At 37.2% G+C, this 21,544-nt stretch overlaps 1 protein-coding gene across 2 annotated transcripts in view; it reads right to left on the bottom strand.

The window, feature by feature from the left end:
* Nucleotides 1-9,254: 9,254 nt before the first annotated feature.
* LOC125780377 (uncharacterized) overlaps nt 9,255-21,544 on the bottom strand; it is an 83,007-nt gene continuing 70,717 nt past the window's right edge. Inside the window, exon 2 of one of the 2 annotated variants that reach the window (XM_049462675.1) lies at nt 9,255-11,193. In XM_049462675.1, the coding sequence (XP_049318632.1) occupies nt 10,735-11,193 (459 nt within the window). In that variant the 3' untranslated portion in view covers nt 9,255-10,734. Of the gene's footprint in view, nt 12,336-21,544 lie in introns of both variants that reach the window. The other variant, XM_049462676.1, reaches the window with a different exon arrangement.

Genomic DNA, 21,544 nt, shown 5'->3' with positions numbered 1-21,544 from the left:
TGCAAACAGAAAATCGTCTGGCACAGCAAATAGCAGAAAATACATTACAGTTAAAGTCTTGCTTTACACAACAAATGACTGAAAATAATACGCAGTTAGAAAAGCGTTTGGTACAACAGATTACAGAAAATAATACACAAGTGCAAGAGAAAATTTCAAAATTTGAAGACGAATTAAGCACAATAAAAAATTACGAAGAAAATTTAAGATCAGAATTTCTTCTACTGAGTAATCGTATGCGAGAACTGCAACTGCATGGCCCTGCACCATCAACAAATAATCCAAGATTGAAGGCACCCACATTCGATGGAAGTATTCCATTTCAAATTTTCAAACTTCAGTTTGAAAAGACAGCAATGGCCAATAACTGGAATGCAGCGGACAAAGTGGCGTCCTTGTTTGTATCATTGAAAGCACCTGCGGCAGAAATCCTTCAGACTATTCCAGACTGTGAACGGGACAACTATGAGGCATTGATGAGTGCGATAGAAAGACGATATGGTAGTGAGCACCGGAAACAAATATACCAGATCGAACTGCAAAATAGGGGTCAGAAAGTGAACGAGTCATTGCAAGAGTTCGCAACTGAAATAGAACGACTGGCTCATTTGGCAAATGCAGATGTACCTGTGGATTACATTGAGAGGGTGAAAATTCAAAGTTTCATAAATGGAATTCGTGATGTGGACACCAAACGCGCCACATATGCATTGCCAAAAAGAACGTTTGCTGAAACGGTTTCGCACGCCCTCACACAGGAAACAGCTTCCCTACTAAGTACACCAGCACACAAAGTACAAAGAGTTGAAATGGAACAACCGGCGCTGATGGAAGAAATATTGAAGACTCTGAAGACAATTGCTGCACAGCGAGTAAATACAACAGGCAGATGTTTCAACTGTGGAAAAGCTGGTCACTTTGCCCGAAATGGCAATATAAAGGTAAACCCATCAAAACGGAATCAACCAACAGAACACCGAAAGAGGATTCACCACAAAAATGCGGATGCATTAGCGTCGCCCTTGTCCACTGGAATGTAAACATTGCTCCAAATCAGAAGGAAAAGAAGGTATAATCGACGTGCGATTACTGAATATAGAACCTGAAGATGATTGGACTCCTCACCGCATCAGAACCAATCAGCTGGAGGACCCTGATCTTGCAAAGCTGATAATAGCCAAAAAAAAAAAGGGGTACGACCACCAAAGGAACAAATAAGTAACTAGAGTCCAACTGCAAAAGCATATTGGGCCCAATGGAACAGCATAAACCTCGTTAATGGATACCTTCATCGTACCTGAGAAAGCGAAGATGGCAAACAGTCTCGTCTGCTGATCATAGTACCGAAGTTCATGATCCCGAATGTATTGAAAGAATATCACAATGGACCTAGTGGAGGGCACCTTGGAATTACAAAAACTATAGAGAAGATTAAACAACGGTTCTACTGGATCGGTTGTCGAGATTCCATAGCAGAATGGATAAGTAATTGTGTAGAGTGCATGGCAGCTAAAGGTCCTAAAACCAAAAGTCGCGGTAGGCTGCAGCAATACAACGTGGGATCACCATTTGAACGAGTCGCAATGGATGTTGCAGGTCCGTTCCCAACCAGTACGGCCGGAAACAAATATCTACTTGTTGTCATGGACTATTTCAGTAAATGGCCAGAAGTATATGCCTTACCAAACCAAGAAGCGAAGACAGTAGCCGAAGCGTTTGTAGAAAATTGGATAACAAGGTTCGGAGTGCCCGTCGAATTACACTCAGATCAAGACAGGAATTTCGAATCTTCCATTTTCCAAGAAGTCTGTACATTATTGGGCATCCACGAGACACGGACAACAGCGTTACACCCACAATCAGATGGGATGGTAGAGAGATTCAACCGAACGCTCGAAGAACATCTGCGGAAAATCGTCGATAAAGATCAACGGAATTGGGACAAGTGCATCCAGATGTTCCTGCTGGCGTATCGTTCAGCGAAGCACGAGACAACTGCTTACACGCCAGCAAAGATTATTTTCGGATCTGATGTGCGACTCCCTGCTGATCTTAAGTTTGGAACGAATCCTACAGCTGTAAGAAATGATGGAGATTATTGTTCTGCCTTAAAGGAAGAAATGAATGAGTTGCATCTAATGGTAAGAAAGCATACGCATCTGATGAGCAATAAGATGAAAGACCGGTTCGATCAAGCGGCAAATTCAAAAGGTTTTGAAGAAGGTGATCTGGTCCTGTTGTACAATCCACTTCGAAAGAAAGGCTTGTCCCCGAAACTGCAGACAGCCTGGGAAGGACCCTATATGGTGATGAAACGACTTAATGACGTGGTATACCGCATACAAAGAAATGGAAAAGCACGATGTAAAATGAAAGTAGTACATTTGGAGAGGCTCGCCCCATTTGGTTCAAGAGGATTTGTGCCTAATCGGGACGAGTCTGGCGCCACGGCTGTCTGCTTGTCTAAACAATAGCTGCGTTTGGCGCTGCATTTGTAATTTCCAGACGCAATATTCTAGAAGGACACGTCGGCATCAGCGAGAAGTGCGTGCCTATATAAGCCGTGGCAGCGCCAACGTAATCAACCAGTGCTAAGAGTAAACTGATATAGTGTAGACGAGTTGTAAAATAAAGAGATTTTGTTGAAGTGAATTAAACGGCTTTTGACTTTATTTGTCAATCCAGAGATACGAACCTAGTAAAGTCAAACTAGCAAAGAGTAAATTCGTAACAATATTGTGAAATGTATGGAAGAAGCCATACAAATGGATTCAGACGATAGTGAAAAGTGTGATATATGTGAAGGTCTGTTATATAATCCTTGTTTTAATTTTGAATTATAAATAAAATGTATTTCTTAATTGACAGAACTGATTAATATATGTGATAGAGTGGCCCAAATACCTATAAGGAAAAAGAAACGACAATGGGTTAAAGTAAAGTGAAAGACAATAGGGGTATTCTCTTGCTCTTGCAAGATTGCAGATTGCAAAAATACTATACCAAAATATACAAGAGCACGAGAGCACCCATTGCAGAATCTAGTGATATATGAACGGCTGATTCGTTAAATTTATTGTAAATGACTATTGTGCCTGGCTATTGTGAATTGGCGCACCTTCTGCTTACATTTTTAACAAAAAAACTGTAACAAATCTTTATAATTTAAATAGAAATTATAAAATCTAATTAAAATTTACCTTCCTCAACAATTTAACGGCAAAATATGACTTTATGTAAAATGGCAACTAAAACAGGGTTTCAATTATATTTTTAACACCACCAACAATGTCAGCTTTGAAATCCAACGCAGGATAACTCTTGCCAACAGGTGCTACTTTGGACTAAGTAGGCAATTGAGAAGCAAAGTCCTCTCTCGACGAACAAAAACCAAACTCTATAAGTCACTCATAATACCCGTCCTGTTATATGGTGCAGAGGCTTGGACGATGACAACATCTGATGAGTCGACGTTGCGAGTTTTCGAGAGAAAAGTTCTGCGAAAGATTTATGGTCCTTTGCGCGTTGGCCACGGCGAATATCGCATTCGATGGAACGATGAGCTGTACGAGATATACGGCGACATTGACATAGTTCAGCGAATTAAAAGACAGCGGCTACGCTGGCTAGGTCATGTTGTCCGAATGGACGAAAACACTCCAGCTCTGAAAGTATTCGACGCTGTACCCGCCGGGGGAAGCAGAGGAAGAGGAAGACCTCCACTCCGTTGGAAGGACCAAGTGGAGAAGGACCTGGCTTCGCTTGGAATATCCAATTGGCGCCACGTAGCGAAGAGAAGAAACGACTGGCGCGCTGTTGTTGACTCGGCTATAATCGCGTAAGCGGTGTCTACGCCAGTAAAGAAGAAGAATTATATTTTTGCGTGACATTGCACGTAAATAAACATGGGTTTTGGTCTGACATATTTTACAGCCCTTGCAAATTCTTTTCTGCGTGTGTTTGTTTTTGTGCCGTGTTAAATCTGCAATGCTTGCACCGTGCACCGGGTTTTGCAAGAGCAAGAGAATACCCCTAATATTCAATTGCCGACGGCAAAACGCAAAAGCATACATATTTGCATACATTGCGATTCCCAAGTTGAAAAATTGAAGCATGAAAATATCACAATGCTGTTGTTGGGGGATCATAAGGAGTATGCATGCATATGTTTATGCCTTCATATTCATATTCATGTATACATACATATATTTATGTCGCTTCATATTCTTGGGTATGTGAGACAGAGAACATAATGTGTTTTGTACACATTTTTCGGTGTCAAAAATGAAACAAAATATAAACAAGCAAAACGAAATTCTTCGTTGGGAGTCTCTTCATATTCTCGGTTAGAATATGTGAGAGAATTGTAAAAAAATGTTAAAATTATGACGCGAATTCCGACCTACAATGTTAACAAATGCGGCGAATTCCCTATTACGAATCTATCAAATGTTCGCAGTCGAACCTGCACCTTCTCTATACTTTTAAGTTCTATCTCTGGTTTTGAGCATAATTTTTATTTCACGCTTATAATTTGTCTGTGGTGAAACTCTTCCATCTCTGCCGTTCTCTATTATAAACGTTCTCTGATTATGACATACGATAGCAAACGGATCGTAATGTATTTTCAATTCACAACAGTTTTTAAATTCCACATTGCTTTGGATCGGTATTTTTAGATCACAATAGATGTGGAACTGTCAAAACTGTTGCGAAATTTTCAATAAACTAACAAAAGCTAATTAAATATCAAAATGAATCCAACTTTGTTTTTTTATTTGAGCTCTAGTGAAAGTGATGGGCATAAAAAAATAGTGCGGAGATAGCTAGGAGATCGTAGAAATAGCGAAGGTTAAAAAAAAATTATGAATCCTCATTAATAAAATTTTCTTTGTAGATGTATCGTTGAACAAAGCATTGGAATCTTAAAAAGAGTGGAGTATTTTAAGAAATGGCAAGAGAGGAAGGTATCACCGCGCAAAAGTGGAAGATTTGCTACGACCCTCAAAATTGCGATTCTTATCACACACAAGAAATGGACAACGGGGTAGCGAACCGCTTCACCGCAATCGACCAAACGTTAAGAAACCAAATAAATAAATTTAATTCAAAAATGTATATGCCCTTAACCTTGTATATGATTTTATTTTTATTGTCAAGTAAAATACAAAAATTTTGTTCATATAAATAATTTTTTTTTTTTAATTTTTAATGAGATATTCCATTCATTGCTTTCTTGTTTATGTTCTTTATTCCTAAAAATTATAAAAAACTTAAAATTTAAAAAATGTTTTGCTTACATTTCCATAAATTTGTCTATTACGATTCGTAGTTGGCGCAGAGAACGTATAATATAGAGAAGGTTCAATTGCGGACAGGCGTGCGAACTGTCAAGAGCTAACAAAATCCTATTAGTGGATTTCACCACTTTTGGCTCGGAAGGAGAAGTTTTAACAGAGATGAGTGAACAGAGCTGAGCATTGAATGATTGCTATTACAGATATATGTTGGTATTTTGCTTATGTTTTTATACGTTTACATGCAATCATATCAATTGATATGAATATCATTTTGCGAATTTTTGTGAATTCATGTAAAATTGATAATATTGTAATGAAATTATGCTATTTTCAAGGTAATATTTGTAGTTAACGTGCACATAAAAGCTACTGTTTAAATATTTCTTATCTTTGATAATATAATATAATTTCATATACATGTATATAGTATATGATATATTGTCGTAATATCCTAAAAACATAATTTATTACAATAATAATATATGTATGTATATAAATCACACCTCTTATCATTTAAAACTTTCATACGCATCTATTCTGCAGATATGTATGCAAGTACAAATCAATTTCAAATCAAGATATTATCATTTATCAGTAATATAAAAAGCGCCCGCTATTCTATATTTACGTACACACATATGCATGTATGTATATATGTGCGTATGACATTCTCACACAAATAATATATGCGTACGCATGTAAATCAAAAAATACAAACATTCTTCTGAAAAAACAACAATAGTCTCAAATTTCATCATACATACTTACAATATGAGTACACATGTAAATATGTGCGTATGACATTCCCACACAAACAATGCACACAACATACATACTTTACAAAATTGATAGTAAATTACACAACAACAAAATTTTCATTAATGAACGCAAACGTACTTTCAAAAAGCATATTCGATTCATTCATAAAAGCAGACGCCATTACCCTTTAACTAATGACGTGGTAGTAAATTTTACACCTTGTGTTTTGATTTTCTCATAATCATAAAAAAGGCTTCTAAAATAAACGACAAATTTTTCAAAAAAATACAAAGAGTTTAAAATTTTCTTTCCAAATACAGTAATTAGAAATAATTTAAATCAGTTTGATGAAATTTGTAAGTATTATAATAAAAAAATCTCTAATAAATTTTAACAATCAAAATGGTGTAAAATTTACTACTACCTCTAAATCTACGTTTCGAAATTTGACCTCTTAAGTTAAAGGTTACATCTCCCCGAGCATTCCTTGCCTACAAGCGTCTTTCGCGAAATTTCAAAAGCTAAAATTCATAAATTGAATATATTTCTGAAATGTATGAGAAGGAAAAAGAGTCAACCTCGCAAAAATAAGTATTGTTGCGATTTTACTGCTTGCTAGTTTACTTTGCTAGGTTCGTATCTCTGGATTGACAAATAAAATCAACGCTGTTTAATTTAATTCAACAACTCTTTATTTCACAACTCGTCTACACTATAGCATTTTACTCTTAGCACTGATTGATTACGTTGGCGCTGCCACGGCTTATATAGCCACACACTTCTCGCTGATGCCGACGTGTCCTTCTAGAATATCGCGTCTGGAAATTACCAGAACATACGGCTATACGGCACCAGACGCAAGCAGACAGTCGCGGCGCCAGACTCAGTAATTGTTTACCTAGACAAGCAGACAGTGCGGCGCCAGATGTCTATTGTTTCGACAAGCAGACAGCCGTGGCGCCAGATGTCTACAACAAGACAAATGCTATTCCATATACCTACAGCTATTGTTCATAATCAGGGATGCATATAGTAATACAAATACAACTTAATACTACTTTTGTAACACTGCCCTCCACTAAAGCCTAATCGTCCCGATTAGGCACAAATCCTCTTGAACCAAATGGGGCGAGCCTCTCCAAATGTACTACTTTCATTTTACATCGTGTTTTTCCATTTCTTTGTATGCGGTATACCACGTCATTAAGTCGTTTCATCACCATATAGGGTCCTTCCCAGGCTGTCTGCAGTTTCGGGGACAAGCCTTTCTTTCGAAGTGGATTGTACAACAGGACCAGATCACCTTCTTCGAAACCTTTTGAATTTGCCGCTTGATCGAACCGGTCCTTCATCTTATTGCTCATCAGATGCGTATGCTGTCTTACCATTAGATGCAATTCATTCATTTCTTCCTTTAAGGCAGAACAATAATCTCCATCATTTCTTACAGCTGTAGGATTCGTTCCAAACTTAAGATCAGCAGGGAGTCGCGGATCAGATCCGAAAATAATCTTTGCTGGCGTGTAACCAGTTGTCTCGTGCTTCGCTGAACGATACGCCAGCAGGAACATCTGGATGTACTTGTCCCAATTCCGTTGATCTTTATCGACGATTTTCCGCAAATGTTCTTCGAGCGTTCGATTGAATCTCTCTACCATCCCATCTGATTGTGGGTGTAACGCTGTTGTCCGCGTCTTGTGGATGCCCAATAATGTACAGACTTCTTGGAAAATGGAAGATTCGAAATTCCTGCCTTGATCTGAGTGTAATTCGACGGGCACTCCGAACCTTGTTATCCAATTTTCTACAAACGCTTCGGCTACTGTCTTCGCTTCTTGGTTTGGTAAGGCATATACTTCTGGCCATTTACTGAAATAATCCATGACAACCAGTAGATATTTGTTTCCGGCCGTACTGGTTGGGAACGGACCTGCAACATCCATTGCGACTCGTTCAAATGGTGATCCCACGTTGTACTGTTGTAGCCTACCGCGACTTTTGGCTTTAGGACCTTTAGCTGCCATGCACTCTACGCAATTACTTATCCATTCTGCTATGGAATCTCGACAACCGATCCAGTAGAACCGTTGTTTAATCTTCTCTATAGTTTTTGTAATTCCAAGGTGCCCTCCACTAGGTCCATTGTGATATTCTTTCAATACTTTCGGGATCATGGACTTCGGTACTATGATCAGCAGACGAGACTGTTTGCCATCTTCGCTTTCCCAGGTACGATGAAGGTATCCATTAACGAGGTTTATGCTGTTCCATTGGGCCCAATATGCTTTTGCCGTTGGACTCTCGCTACTTATTTGTTCCTTTGGTGGTCGTACCCCATTTTCTTTGGCTATTATCAGCTTTGCAAGATCAGGGTCCTCCAGCTGATTGATTCTGATGCGGTGAGGAGTCCAATCATCTTCAGGTTCTATATTCAGTAATCGCACGTCGATTATACCTTCTTTTCCTTCTGATTTGGAGCAATGTTTACATTCCAGTGGACAAGGGCGACGTGATAATGCATCCGCATTTTTGTGGTGAATCCCCTTTCGATGTTCCGTTTCGAAGTCGTAATTCTGTAATCTTTCGATCCATCGTGCAATTTGGCCTTCCGGATTCTTAAACTGTAATAACCATTTTAATGCTGCATGATCAGTCCTCAGCAAGAATCGTTGTCCATACAAATACTTGTGGAAATGTTTTACACATTCCACCACAGCTAGTAGTTCTTTTCGCGTCACACAGTAGTTTTTCTCTGGTTTCCCGAGCACTCTGCTGTAATACCCAATTACTCTTTCTTGTCCGTCGATGAGCTGAGACAGGACACCTCCAATTCCATAAGCGCTCGCATCTGTATCCAGGATGAATTTCTTTCCAGGTATTGGATAAGCCAACATCGGCGCCGTACAAAGTAGTTCCTTAAGCTGCTCAAACGCTTTTTCTTGTTCCAACTGCCATACAAACGGGCGATTCTTCTTTGTTAAATCATGTAAACTTCTAGCCACGTTCGCAAATCCAGGTACGAAACGGCGATAATACGTGCATAAGCCGAGGAAGCTGCGGAGTTCATGAATGTTGGTGGGTCGAGGCCAATCTTTCACTGCTTTTATTTTTCCCTCCTCGGTGTGAATTCCCTCAGTTGACACTTTATGTCCGAGATATGTGACCTGCTTCTTCCATAATGAACACTTTTTGGGATTCAAGCGTAATCCGGCTGATGCTATTCGCTGAAAGACTTCCTCTAGATTTTTCAGATGATCATCAAAACTTTTTCCCATGATGATAATGTCATCAAGATACACCAAACATGTCTTCCAGTTGAGTCCTTTTAACACATGTTCCATCAGTCGCTCGAACGTTGCAGGCGCATTACATAACCCAAATGGCATCACAGAGAATTCCCATAACCCGTCGCCCATACTGAAAGCGGTCTTTTCACGGTCACATTCATCAATCTCGACTTGCCAATATCCACTTTGTAGATCTAATGTAGAAAACCATTTCGCTCCAGACAAGGTGTCTAATGTATCGTCGATTCTTGGTAGAGGATAACTGTCTTTCTTTGTGACATCATTCAACTTCCTATAATCTACGCAGAAACGGGTGCTACCATCTTTCTTTTTAACTAAGACGATAGGTGAGCTCCATGGACTTATTGAAGGTTCGATTACACCGTTTTTGTGCATGTCTTCAATAATTTTGTTAGCATCCTCACGTTTTGCTAGTGGAACCCTACGCGGAGCTTGTCGGATTGGTTTAGCGTCTCCAGTATTTATGCGATGTTTGACAATGCCGGTTCTTCCTGTGTTTCCTTCGTTTGCAAATATGGATGCGTATTTTTTTAATAGTTTTTCTGCTTTTAATTTTTCATTTCCATGCAGTTCGTTCAGCAAATTATTTAGGAGTGTAGGACTTATCTGCTGTGGCTCAATAGTAGGTTTCTGTTGTGACCGTTCGCATCGTGCTATTGCACTTATATTCTGGCACTGTCCAATTACGGCTCCTTTCTTCAGACTTATAGGCGTGTTGAATTCATTCACTACTCTGACCGGAATGGTGGCGTCTTCTCTAGTTTTCACAAGCGTTCTTCCTACCAATATGGGTGTATCTATTTTTGTTGGTTCCACAATCCACAACTCTTCAGTCCCACCTCCTCCATTCACTTTAGCCCATACAATCGCCTCAGATTTTGGTGGAATACTCTGATTATCATCAACAATCACCCTCTTACTTTCAACGTTGGTCACATATCCGGTGTTTATAGGCATCTCCATGTTCTGGCAAAACAGCATTTGCTTGTTTAAATCCAAAGTAACCCCGTGATCAATCATGAAATCTACTCCCATTATAATTTCATCCGTGATTTCTACTACGATGAAGGTGTGATTAACTTCCAGGGTACCAATCATCACTTCGCAAAACACTTTTCCCGCGACAGCTGCTTCCTCTCCGGTGGCCGTTCGAAGCTTGCAACCGACTAATGGTTCAACCGTTCCTCTTACCACATCCGGTCGGATAATTGAATGTGTGGCACCAGTATCCAAAGTAAGCGTTGACAGTCGTCCATTTACGATACCGTTGATAGTAAGATTGTTGTCATGGCGACCTATTTGTGATATCGAGATGGTGGGGCAAATAGTTGCGATAACCAGCTCACGCCCCTTTGAACTGTTCCGTTTTAGTTTAACGACTTGTGAGATGTGGATGCTCCGTCCTCGTTATCTGTTGGTTGTTTCCGTTTTGATGGGTTTACTTTTATATTGCAATTTCGGGCAAAGTGACCCGCTTTTCCACAGTTGAAACATCTTCCTGTTGTATTTACTCGCGGTGCAGCAATTGTCTTTAGAGTCTTCAATATTTCCTCCATCAGCGCCGGTTGTTCCATTTCAACCCTTTGTACTTTGGGTGCTGGTTTACTTAGTAGGGAAGCTGTTTCCTGTGTGAGGGCGTGCGAAACCGTTTCAGCAAACGTTCTTTTTGGCATTGCATATGTGGCGCGTTTGGTGTCCACATCACGAATTCCATTTATGAAACATTGAATTTTTACCCTCTCAATGTAATCCACAGGTGCATCTGCATTTGCCAAATGAGCCAGTCGTTCTATTTCAGTTGCGAACTCTTGCAATGACTCGTTCATCTTCTGACCCCTATTTTGCAGTTCGATCTGGTATATTTGTTTCCGGTGCTCACTACCATAACGTCTTTCTATCGCACTCATCAATGCCTCATAGTTGTCCCGTTCACAGTCTGGAATAGTCTGAAGGATTTCTGCTGCCGGTCCTTTCAATGATACAAACAAGGACGCCACTTTGTCCGCTGCATTCCAGTTATTGGCCGTTGCTGTCTTTTCAAACTGAAGTTTGAAAATTTGAAATGGAATACTTCCATCGAATGTGGGTGCCTTCAATCTTTGATTATTTGTTGATGGTGCAGGGCCATGTAGTTGCAGTTCTCGCACACGATTACTTAATTGCAGAACTTCTGATTTTAAATTTTCTTCGCCATTTTTTAAAGTGCTTAATTCGTCTTCAAATTTTGAAAATTTCTCTTGCACTTGTTTTTGTAGTTGTGTAGTATTTTCCGTAATCTGTTGTGTAAGGCGAGACTCTAACTGTGATGTATTTTCAGCTATTTGCGTCATTTGCTGTGCCAGACGATTTTCGGTTTGCACTGCATTCTCTGCCATTTGCTTAATAGCCACTAACAGCATGTTCATGTCCACACTTGATGATGTTCGTTGTTCTTCTACTTTTTCTTCTACCTTTGTAGAAGTTTCTGGGCCATCAAATTCGAATTCGTCGACATTAATTCCATCCGCTTCCATTGCTTCACGTAATCGTGCCTGCAGATCCGCCTTTTGCCCGCTTATCGGCAAATTACGCCCCTCCAGTTCCTTTTTTAATTGCTGAATTCTCAATTCTCCGAATTTAACCATTTTGAATTTGGATTATTTGACAATCCCACTTCTGACACCAATTGTTACGAATTTACTTTTGCTAGTTTACTTTGTTAGGTTCGTATCTCTGGATTGACAAATAAAATCAACGCTGTTTAATTTAATTCAACAACTCTTTATTTCACAACTCGTCTACACTATAGCATTTTACTCTTAGCACTGATTGATTACGTTGGCGCTGCCACGGCTTATGTAGCCACACACTTCTCGCTGATGCCGACGTGTCCTTCTAGAATATCGCGTCTGGAAATTACCAGAACATACGGCTATACGGCGCCAGACGCAAGCAGACAGTCGCGGCGCCAGACTCAGTAATTGTTTACCTAGACAAGCAGACAGTGCGGCACCAGATGTCTATTGTTTCGACAAGCAGACAGCCGTGATGTCTACAACAAGACAAATGCTATTCCATATACCTACAGCTATTGTTCATAATCAGGGATGCATATAGTAATACAAATACAACTTAATACTACTTTTGTAACAGTATGAATCAATGGGTGTATATATTTACATAAAAAATTGTGTGTAGACAAATTTACAAACATGCGAATGATTCTTTCAAATTTGTTTACATGAACACAAAATTACATACATATGTGAATATGTGAACTTTATGCGTACGGTTTTTTTAAAATCTGTTTACATGTACACATAATTATATGAATTTGACTTTTAAGATTTTATCAGATAAATCCCCTACAAAAAAAAAGAAAAAAGAACGTTTATCACAGAGAAGGTTCACGTTTCAGATATCGTAACTTTTCAAAGGGCTACTCGGCAGAGATAAGGGAGTCTCACCACATACAAATTATAAGCGTGTTCCACCAAGAAAATAGCAGAATTGAGCATTTTCAGTGTTAAATGAGAAAAATAATGCTGATTCCAATGTAAACAAATTTACGCCTAGAGATTCGACTCGGCATGTAATTTATATACATACATATGATCCGTATATATTTGGTATCAAATCATATGCTTAGTACATAAGTATGTATGTATGTTAAAATTTACCTATGTATTTCATGATGATTCCATACAATCATTTAAAATATATAATATACCCAGCTAGAACAGTGACGGTAACGTTACTTAGTGACATGCCGGTAACGCGTGCCAGTTTAATTGTCACTTTTTCCTATCACGTTCTTAAGGGCGAATCAAAAAAGCTCCCAAAACTTTTGTATACATGTGATCTTTTATCACCTTCTCACTCACATATTTTCTGCTGTAATAAAACTATATCCTTCTTTCTCACACTTTCATTAAATTTGGGACAAATCGACAAAACTTCTTTCAGGAAAGCGTGAAGGTGCATTCTGCAATAGCCTAGTGGGTAAGCCACTCGCTTACCATTCCCTCAGTCTAGAGTTCGAAACCAGAAACTTTTTTTAATTAAAATGTTTTTATTAATTTCATTAATAGTTTTTATATTATAATTTTTTGAATTTTAGAAACTAAAAATAATCCATAATGTTATATTTTTCTAATTACATTAGATTACTTTAAATTCATTTTTTGTAAATATTTTTAAGAAAAATTTAATTACATAGTAAGATATAGATTTTTAAAATAAACATTCATATTAAAAATATTATAGTTACACTATTAAAATTCATTTTTATAAATATTTTTAAGAAAAATTTAATTACATAAAAAGATATAGATGTTTAAAATAAACATTCATATTAAAACTATTATAGTTACACTATTAAAATTCATTTTTATAAATATTTTTAAGAAAAATTTAATTACATAGTAAGATATAGATTTTTAAAATAAACATTCATATTAAAGCTATTATAGTTACACTATTAAAATTCATTTTTATAAATATTTTTAAGAAAAATTTAATTACATAGTAAGATATAGATTTTTAAAATAAACATTCATATTAAAGCTATTATAGTTACACTATTAAAATTCATTTTTGTTTATACATTCTTAAATCCTACAACATTTTTTTAAAATTATTATCTATTTGGATTCGTTCGTTTCCTCAACAGCTTTAAAAATTGCATGTGATTTTCAAACTTATAAGCGGAGAAGTTATCTAGAGGCCCATATAGCTTAGTACATTCAGTTAAATGGAGTAAACCATGTATGTTGTAACTAACTAAATGATCTCCGTATATATTTCCAAACAAATCAACGAATTCTTCCAAGATTTGTTGGGCAACGTTGGCTTCAGTGCTATATGACTTCTTGCATGATAGTAGCCTTATACCTGCGTGCAATAAGAGGAAATGGTAGTAATGGTCACCACTAACGCAATCTTTTAGAACAAATATACCTATATACAATAAGAACTGCCTAAACTCTGTCGCTTTCCAAATATTTATGTCATTTAAACTTCTACATATTCGGCCGAACTCTGAAGGAACTAAATTGGAGAGAAATGTTATTTTTTCGTTAATTTTGCTTACGTTTATATTGCTTTTTTTAATCAACAATTGAAGCAACTTTTTACACACACCAAGATCTACAAGGTGCATCGGGTCTAAAGGAAATTGGGAAACCATTTTGAAATTTCCTGACTCTAAAATGCTTTCTCTAAATTTAAAAGGAGTGATGTGATGTGATCTGTCATTTCTATTTTTAAAAGACAGGTCAGTCCTTAAATTTTTTATTTGTTTTGAAAAACAAACTCTCCGTTCTTTGTAGTCACCAATTTGATCACATTTAGAACAGCTACTTTTTCCAGTGTGCGATTGCACACCTGTAACAAAAGCTCTAGCAGGAGCATCGCAGCAAAATAAACGAATATCAAATTTTTTCTTTATAGGATAAACACTAACTTGAAGGCCATTTTTTTTTTTTAAATAATTTACCTCTTCGCAAAATTCTTTCAAAAAATCATTGACGTTCCAAGGTTTTTCTGTTCCAGAAAAGCACGCAATTGTAAACGGCAATACGTTTGGAAAATCAACTATGGACGCTAAAATAGGCCACAATACCTTATTGGAATTTTTGAATAATTTAAGGCCATCTATTCCCACATCAAGCAAAATGGTATTCGTATTTTCCAGTTGAGGAAATAAATTATTCTTAAAATAATTTTGGATTCCTCTATATAAAAAAGATCCACTTGGAATCGTTTGAATATTTACCTTTTTTCGGCTGGTACCTAGGAGGCTTTTAGCCGTTAAAGGTAAATCAGTGCAACCTATTTTTCGCAGCGTTTGCAACAGATCGCTCAATGTATTGTGGGATACCCTATTCCTTAAAGCCCATGCTTTTAATTCTAAGCTAAATATATTATTTTCTATCATTTTTAAATTTACACTATCACTATCACTAATATCACTATCACTGCTTAGCGAAAAATCAAGGGAGCTTTCTAAACTGCACCCCTCCACAATAGGATCAAATTCAGAATTTATATCTTTTTCAGAAAAGTTCATAAACTGAGAAGCACTAAGATTAAAGGCCTTTTTTTCTCGGCTCATATAAGTACTGAATGTATTTTTTTCATTTTAATTGTTATGTTTGCTACTTACCCTTTTCTCACACACGTTTGTAGTAACCACTTAAAAATTCTTTAATCAAATGTTATATACAAATTTTATAACAAGCCAATTTATTTAATTCCACAAAATGAAAACTTTTTATCGCGACGCGTTCATAAAAGAAATCGTTTTTCTTTGAATTCAATTAGTCTCAACGAACAAGCAAACGTCAAATTCACGGTATCATGCCGTACGCTTTCACATCCATTGTTTTCAATAAGCAATGACAGCTAAAAAATCAGTTTGTCTTCTTTTGTTTTATTTTCCTTAACATCTGTTGAGTGAAGAGCGTGTAATATAAAACAAGCAAAAGACACAATTGATTGATCTCTTACTCACTTGACAGAATTGTGAGGGGGTGTTAGTGACATGTAAAAATTGTGTAAATGTGTGGAAGTTTCGGTCACGCAGGTTTTGCTGGGATAGTAAGGTTTGTATTATTACCCAAATAATTAATATATGTAGGTTTATGGTGATTAGTTTTAAATTTATACATTTACATTAAAAGTTCTTCAAAGATCAAGCGGTCGGTCAAGTGTGCTCATATGTATGTATGTGTGCATGTAAACAAATATGACAAACGCATAATGTTGTCTACATTTGTCTACATGCAACATACTTGTATGTATGTAAATATGTACACTGAATGCTTCATGCGAAATCTCCGTTGACATGGACAACCACGTTTGTCAAAAAGTCAATGTGTCGAAGGACCGACGAGACGACAACATTGTGTTGTTGGTAGAAAATTCGAGCTGTGCCGAAAAAATAAGCGAATGATCGCTTCCCTTGCTATTGTAACAGCTTCCGCAACAAACTTGCGTAAATATGTATGAAGATGTATGAGCGTGCATACAAGTTAATACAACAAATATTTATTTGAACATAACAAAATTCATTGCAACAATGTTGTTGTTAAAGTTGAATAACATAAACAAACATCCGCTGCAACTCCCAAAATCGATCGACATTATTGCTGATCAATAAGTAATAATATCAACAACAATAATCAACTTCAATATATTGTAAATTCTGCTGACCATTCAACATCCGCTAAACTCTGCCGTTAAGAACGCCGACGCCGCTGCTGTTAAACCACAGTTAGCTTAGGGTATTTTTAAGAATCTATGTTTCAATTTCTTTCCAAAACTCAATAAAGTAAAAACTTAAATTACATATCGACACAGATTTTTTTCGAGCTACGGAAAAATATTTTAGAATTGACAAATATTGTAAATCTATAACTGCTATGTTGCCACTTTTGTCACTCCGTGTTTTTCTGCGTTTTGCGAGTTTGTATCAGAAAGTTGTTCAATTTAAGATTTTTGGCTTTTGCCATCGTCGCGAAAAGACACTTGTAGGCAAAGGCATGCTCGGGGAGATGTAATGGAGTTTGTTTTTATGAATGAAGCGAGTTTGTCGTTGAAAGTGCGCTTGCGTTCATGAATGCAAAAGTTGTTGTTGTGTGTTTTTCTACAAATTTGGGCATCGACTATTTGGTTGCCATATTGACTTGTGACGCTGCTGATGCTACTTGAAACGATTGTTGTTTTTTGTAGAACAATATTTGTAATTTTTGCGGATGACATATCTGCATGTCAACGCATATAAGTATGTATGTTGCGTATGCATTATTTGAGTGGGAACGTTATACGCACTATTTACATGTGTACGCATATAAGTATGTATGATGCTATTTCAAATGATTGTTGTTTTTGTAGACAAATGTTTGTAGTTTTTGGGGGTGACATATTTACATGTGTACGCATATGCATACAAGTATGTAGGATTGTGTATGCGTTATTTGTGCCAATCTCATACGCACTTATTTATATATATATGTATGTACATATGAGCAGCGCGCACTTGCTGTTACTGATAAGTGATAATATGATTCGAATTCGCGAAAGCGAACATAAGTTTTGATTGATAAAATATACGAATTATGTACATTTATCACTTTGTAATACATTTAATTATTTTTAATATATTATTATAGAAATGGTAAAACCAAATGTTTGCCTGTAATCCCTAGAGTATTTAGATGGGCAGTGATTAATCACGTCCATGAAGCTATGTATTATGCATTTAGGTTGGGAGAAAACGGTGGACAAAGTCTATGGGTTTTATTGGTTTGAAAATATGTCTAAGTATGTTCGTAGGTTTGTCGAAAATTGTATAACTTGTAAATTAGCTAAGCCACCAGTTGGAAAAAATGTAGGCTGAATTAAATTCGATTCCAGAGAAAGACATTCCGTGGTGCATATAGACATAACGGTGAAGATGATTAAAAAAAATATATAGAGAGAGAGCTACATTTAATTCCTGGAGGTGTGTGAAGTGCATTGTAGAATGCATAATGAGCATGCTAAAGAGTATGCTGACCGCCGATAAAATCAGTCAGGCCTATTACCAATAGGTGAAGAAGTGGATAATTTATTTGATAGGAAATCTTTAATAGAACAAGCAAAGGAAAATATGTAAGTTAATGCGCGTTATGACAAACGTGGCGCTTTATTTAGGCAAAAATAGTAAAATGTAATGTAGGAGACCATGTGTTTCTAAAGTTGCTAAAGAAGAAAAAAATGGTCACCAAACAAAACTTGTAAGTTCAGAGAAAATATAAGTATGCGCATGAAATTTTAAAAGCAATACCAAATAGACATATAAGTAAAGAAGTTGATTTGGACGACTCAAGAGGAGATGATGATTTCCAAGTGAGAAATAAAGATTAAAAAAATGGCTAGTTGGTGTCTTGAAATCCCAAGAGGGGATATAATGATATAACAGATGGACTTGTTATAGCGGGGGTCGAAAGATATGGATGGCACGGTAGGTGGTTTGGAATCCCAAGAAGGGATAAACTGATCGCACCATAACAGAAGAACTTGTTATAAGCGGGGGTCGGAGCGCCTATGCTTGTATTTTGTATGTCACTGTAAATGCGTATGTTGTAGTGCTAATATTGTGTAGGTAACTGTATGTGCCACAATGTTATTTGAAGCAAGCGACGCATTGGCGGCATATATTACGGTACTATAGAATGTAAATGCGCAAATACTCGTAAGCATAGTAACAGGACTAGAGAAACTGTTACAGAGTGAGGTCTGATCGTATTCTGAGAACAGAGTGAAGAGACTCAGGAACCGTTACGTACTTGTAGAGCAAAAAGGGCGTATATAATTAGGCGCAATGTCCTCGCAGAATCAGTTCAAGAAGTGATCTTGATAGGATCAGAACTTGCTGTGCTCGTATAGTGAAGTGAAGTTATTGAGTAAAGTGTAAAGTGTAAATGTGTGAAGTAAAGTGAAATGGAGACATCTACAAGCAAATCTTCTACATATATGTACGTATGTAATGAAGTATGCAGATAAGTATGAATATATCAAATACAATAAATAATTAAAAATAGGCCTTGTTTTCACATTAACTACGAATATTGATAACTGCTATTTACAAAAAGTGATCGCAGTTGCGATTTGCGATTTTTCAATCACAGTGAAAAAATCACCGGTAGTGAAATATCGCTCATCACTAATCTCGACCGAGTTAGCCAAAAATATTTTTACGATCTTCGCGCCGTGAACCTTCTCTATGATAAACGTTCTCTGATGCCAGATTACGATAGAAGCGTTACGATCACGAATGTCATAATACGAAATACAGGCTTTTACGTGACGAGTGATACGTTCACGGATGTAACGATTCGACCTCTGGTTTGTATGTTATACTTAAATTAGATTTCTTGATAAATCGTCTACCTTGTAACTCACTCTTGAGTTCGATAACTGGATTGTTATATAAAAGTCCCAATTTAATGTATATATCTTTATTTCTAGTTCCAACTACTTAAAGCATTATCCGAGTTAACAACTTCCTATTTATGTACATACATGTATATCTCATTTGCTCTTGTCTAACTAAAACTGTGTCTACTGCACAATCCGGCAGTCCTTATTAGTAGAATGTCGCGAAAATTTGATTTGCTCATGAATATTTCTTCAGTCAAGCGATTGAATTAATTTTTTTGTTGCATTCCGTACTGCGTTGAAAAATTCTTCGGAAGGAGCTGTTTTATTTTTACTTGCCAAGTTTGTCGAAATTTCTATTAACGTACTGTGCACCCGTTCCACCATGGATAAATTGATCCGAAACTCCTCTCTTCGCTTTCTGAGAGAGCCCATGATCTCACGGTTTGGTATGGCAACACTGAAAGCTCATGGGCTACGAATCAGGTGACAAGCAAAACAATGAACTGCCAGACAAAATCCCATTAAAAATAACTGACAAAATCAGTTCGTTATTTTTCATTGTGGAGTACATAAGTAATTGTGTTGTGAAAATATAGTGTTTTTTTTATTAAAAATACAGTGTATAAGTGTTTTTACTAAAAATAAAGTTGGTAAGTGTATTATTAAAGCCATCGTAAATACATGTATATAAATATATTATGTTTTCCTAACGTATTATAGGAAAATGCCGAGAACTAAAAATAAGTGTGTGGCTGGTTGCGTAGGAGCGCGACGGTTTTTCAATTTCCCCAACAAGGAGAAGGATGGATCCAGGTTCGTAAATAATTTTAATTAGTAGAAAAATATAGTTATTTAGTGAAATTTAGAAATATTTTTTCATAAATTGTGCCTATTTTGATCTTGTTTTAGATGCAATTTATTGCATAATAAAAAATATATCATACTTGCGAAATATAATGTAATTTAGTAAATAGTATTGTAATGTTACGAATTTACTCTTGCTAGTTTACTTTGTTAGGTTCGTATCTCTGGATTGACAAATAAAATCAACACTGTTTAATTTAATTCAACAACTCTTTATTTCACAACTCGTCTACACTATAACAGTTTACTCTTAGCACTGATTGATTACGTTGGCGTTGCCACGGCTTATATAGCCACACACTTCTCGCTGATGCCGACGTGTCCTTCTAGAATATCGCGTCTGGAAATTACCAGAACATACGGCTATACGGCGCCAGACGCAAGCAGACAGTCGCGGCGCCAGACTCAGCACTTGTTTACCTAGACGAGCAGACAGCCGTGGCGCCAGATGTCTACAACAAGACAAATGCTATTCCATATACCTACAGCTATTGTTCATAATCAGGGATGCATATAGTAATACAAATATAACTTAATACTACTTTTGTAACACTGCCCTCCACTAAAGCCTAATCGTCCCGATTAGGCACAAATCCTCTTGAACCAAATGGGGCGAGCCTCTCCAAATGTACTACTTTCATTTTACATCGTGCTTTTCCATTTCTTTGTATGCGGTATACCACGTCATTAAGTCGTTTCATCACCATATAGGGTCCTTCCCAGGCTGTCTGCAGTTTCGGGGACAAGCCTTTCTTTCGAAGTGGATTGTACAACAGGACCAGATCACCTTCTTCAAAACCTTTTGAATTTGCCGCTTGATCGAACCGGTCCTTCATCTTATTGCTCATCAGATGCGTATGCTGTCTTACCATTAGATGCAATTCATTCATTTCTTCCTTTAAGGCAGAACAATAATCTCCATCATTTCTTACAGCTGTAGGATTCGTTCCAAACTTAAGATCAGCAGGGAGTCGCAGATCAGATCCGAAAATAATCTTTGCTGGCGTGTAACCAGTTGTCTCGTGCTTCGCTGAACGATACGCCAGCAGGAACATCTGGATGCACTTGTCCCAATTCCGTTGATCTTTATCAACGATTTTCCGCAGATGTTCTTCGAGCGTTCGGTTGAATCTCTCTACCATCCCATCTGATTGTGGGTGTAACGCTGTTGTCCGTGTCTTGTGGATGCCCAATAATGTACAGACTTCTTGGAAAATGGAAGATTCGAAATTCCTGCCTTGATCTGAGTGTAATTCGACGGGCACTCCGAACCTTGTTATCCAATTTTCTACAAACGCTTCGGCTACGGTCTTCGCTTCCTGGTTTGGTAAGGCATATACTTCTGGCCATTTACTGAAATAGTCCATGACAACCAGTAGATATTTGTTACCGGCCGTACTGGTTGGG

Source organism: Bactrocera dorsalis, chromosome 1 (genome assembly GCF_023373825.1).
Source record: "Bactrocera dorsalis isolate Fly_Bdor chromosome 1, ASM2337382v1, whole genome shotgun sequence".
Lineage (NCBI taxonomy): Eukaryota > Metazoa > Arthropoda > Insecta > Diptera > Tephritidae > Bactrocera > Bactrocera dorsalis.
Note: the sequence above shows the minus strand (reverse complement) of the source record. Positions and strands in the feature narration are given on the sequence as shown.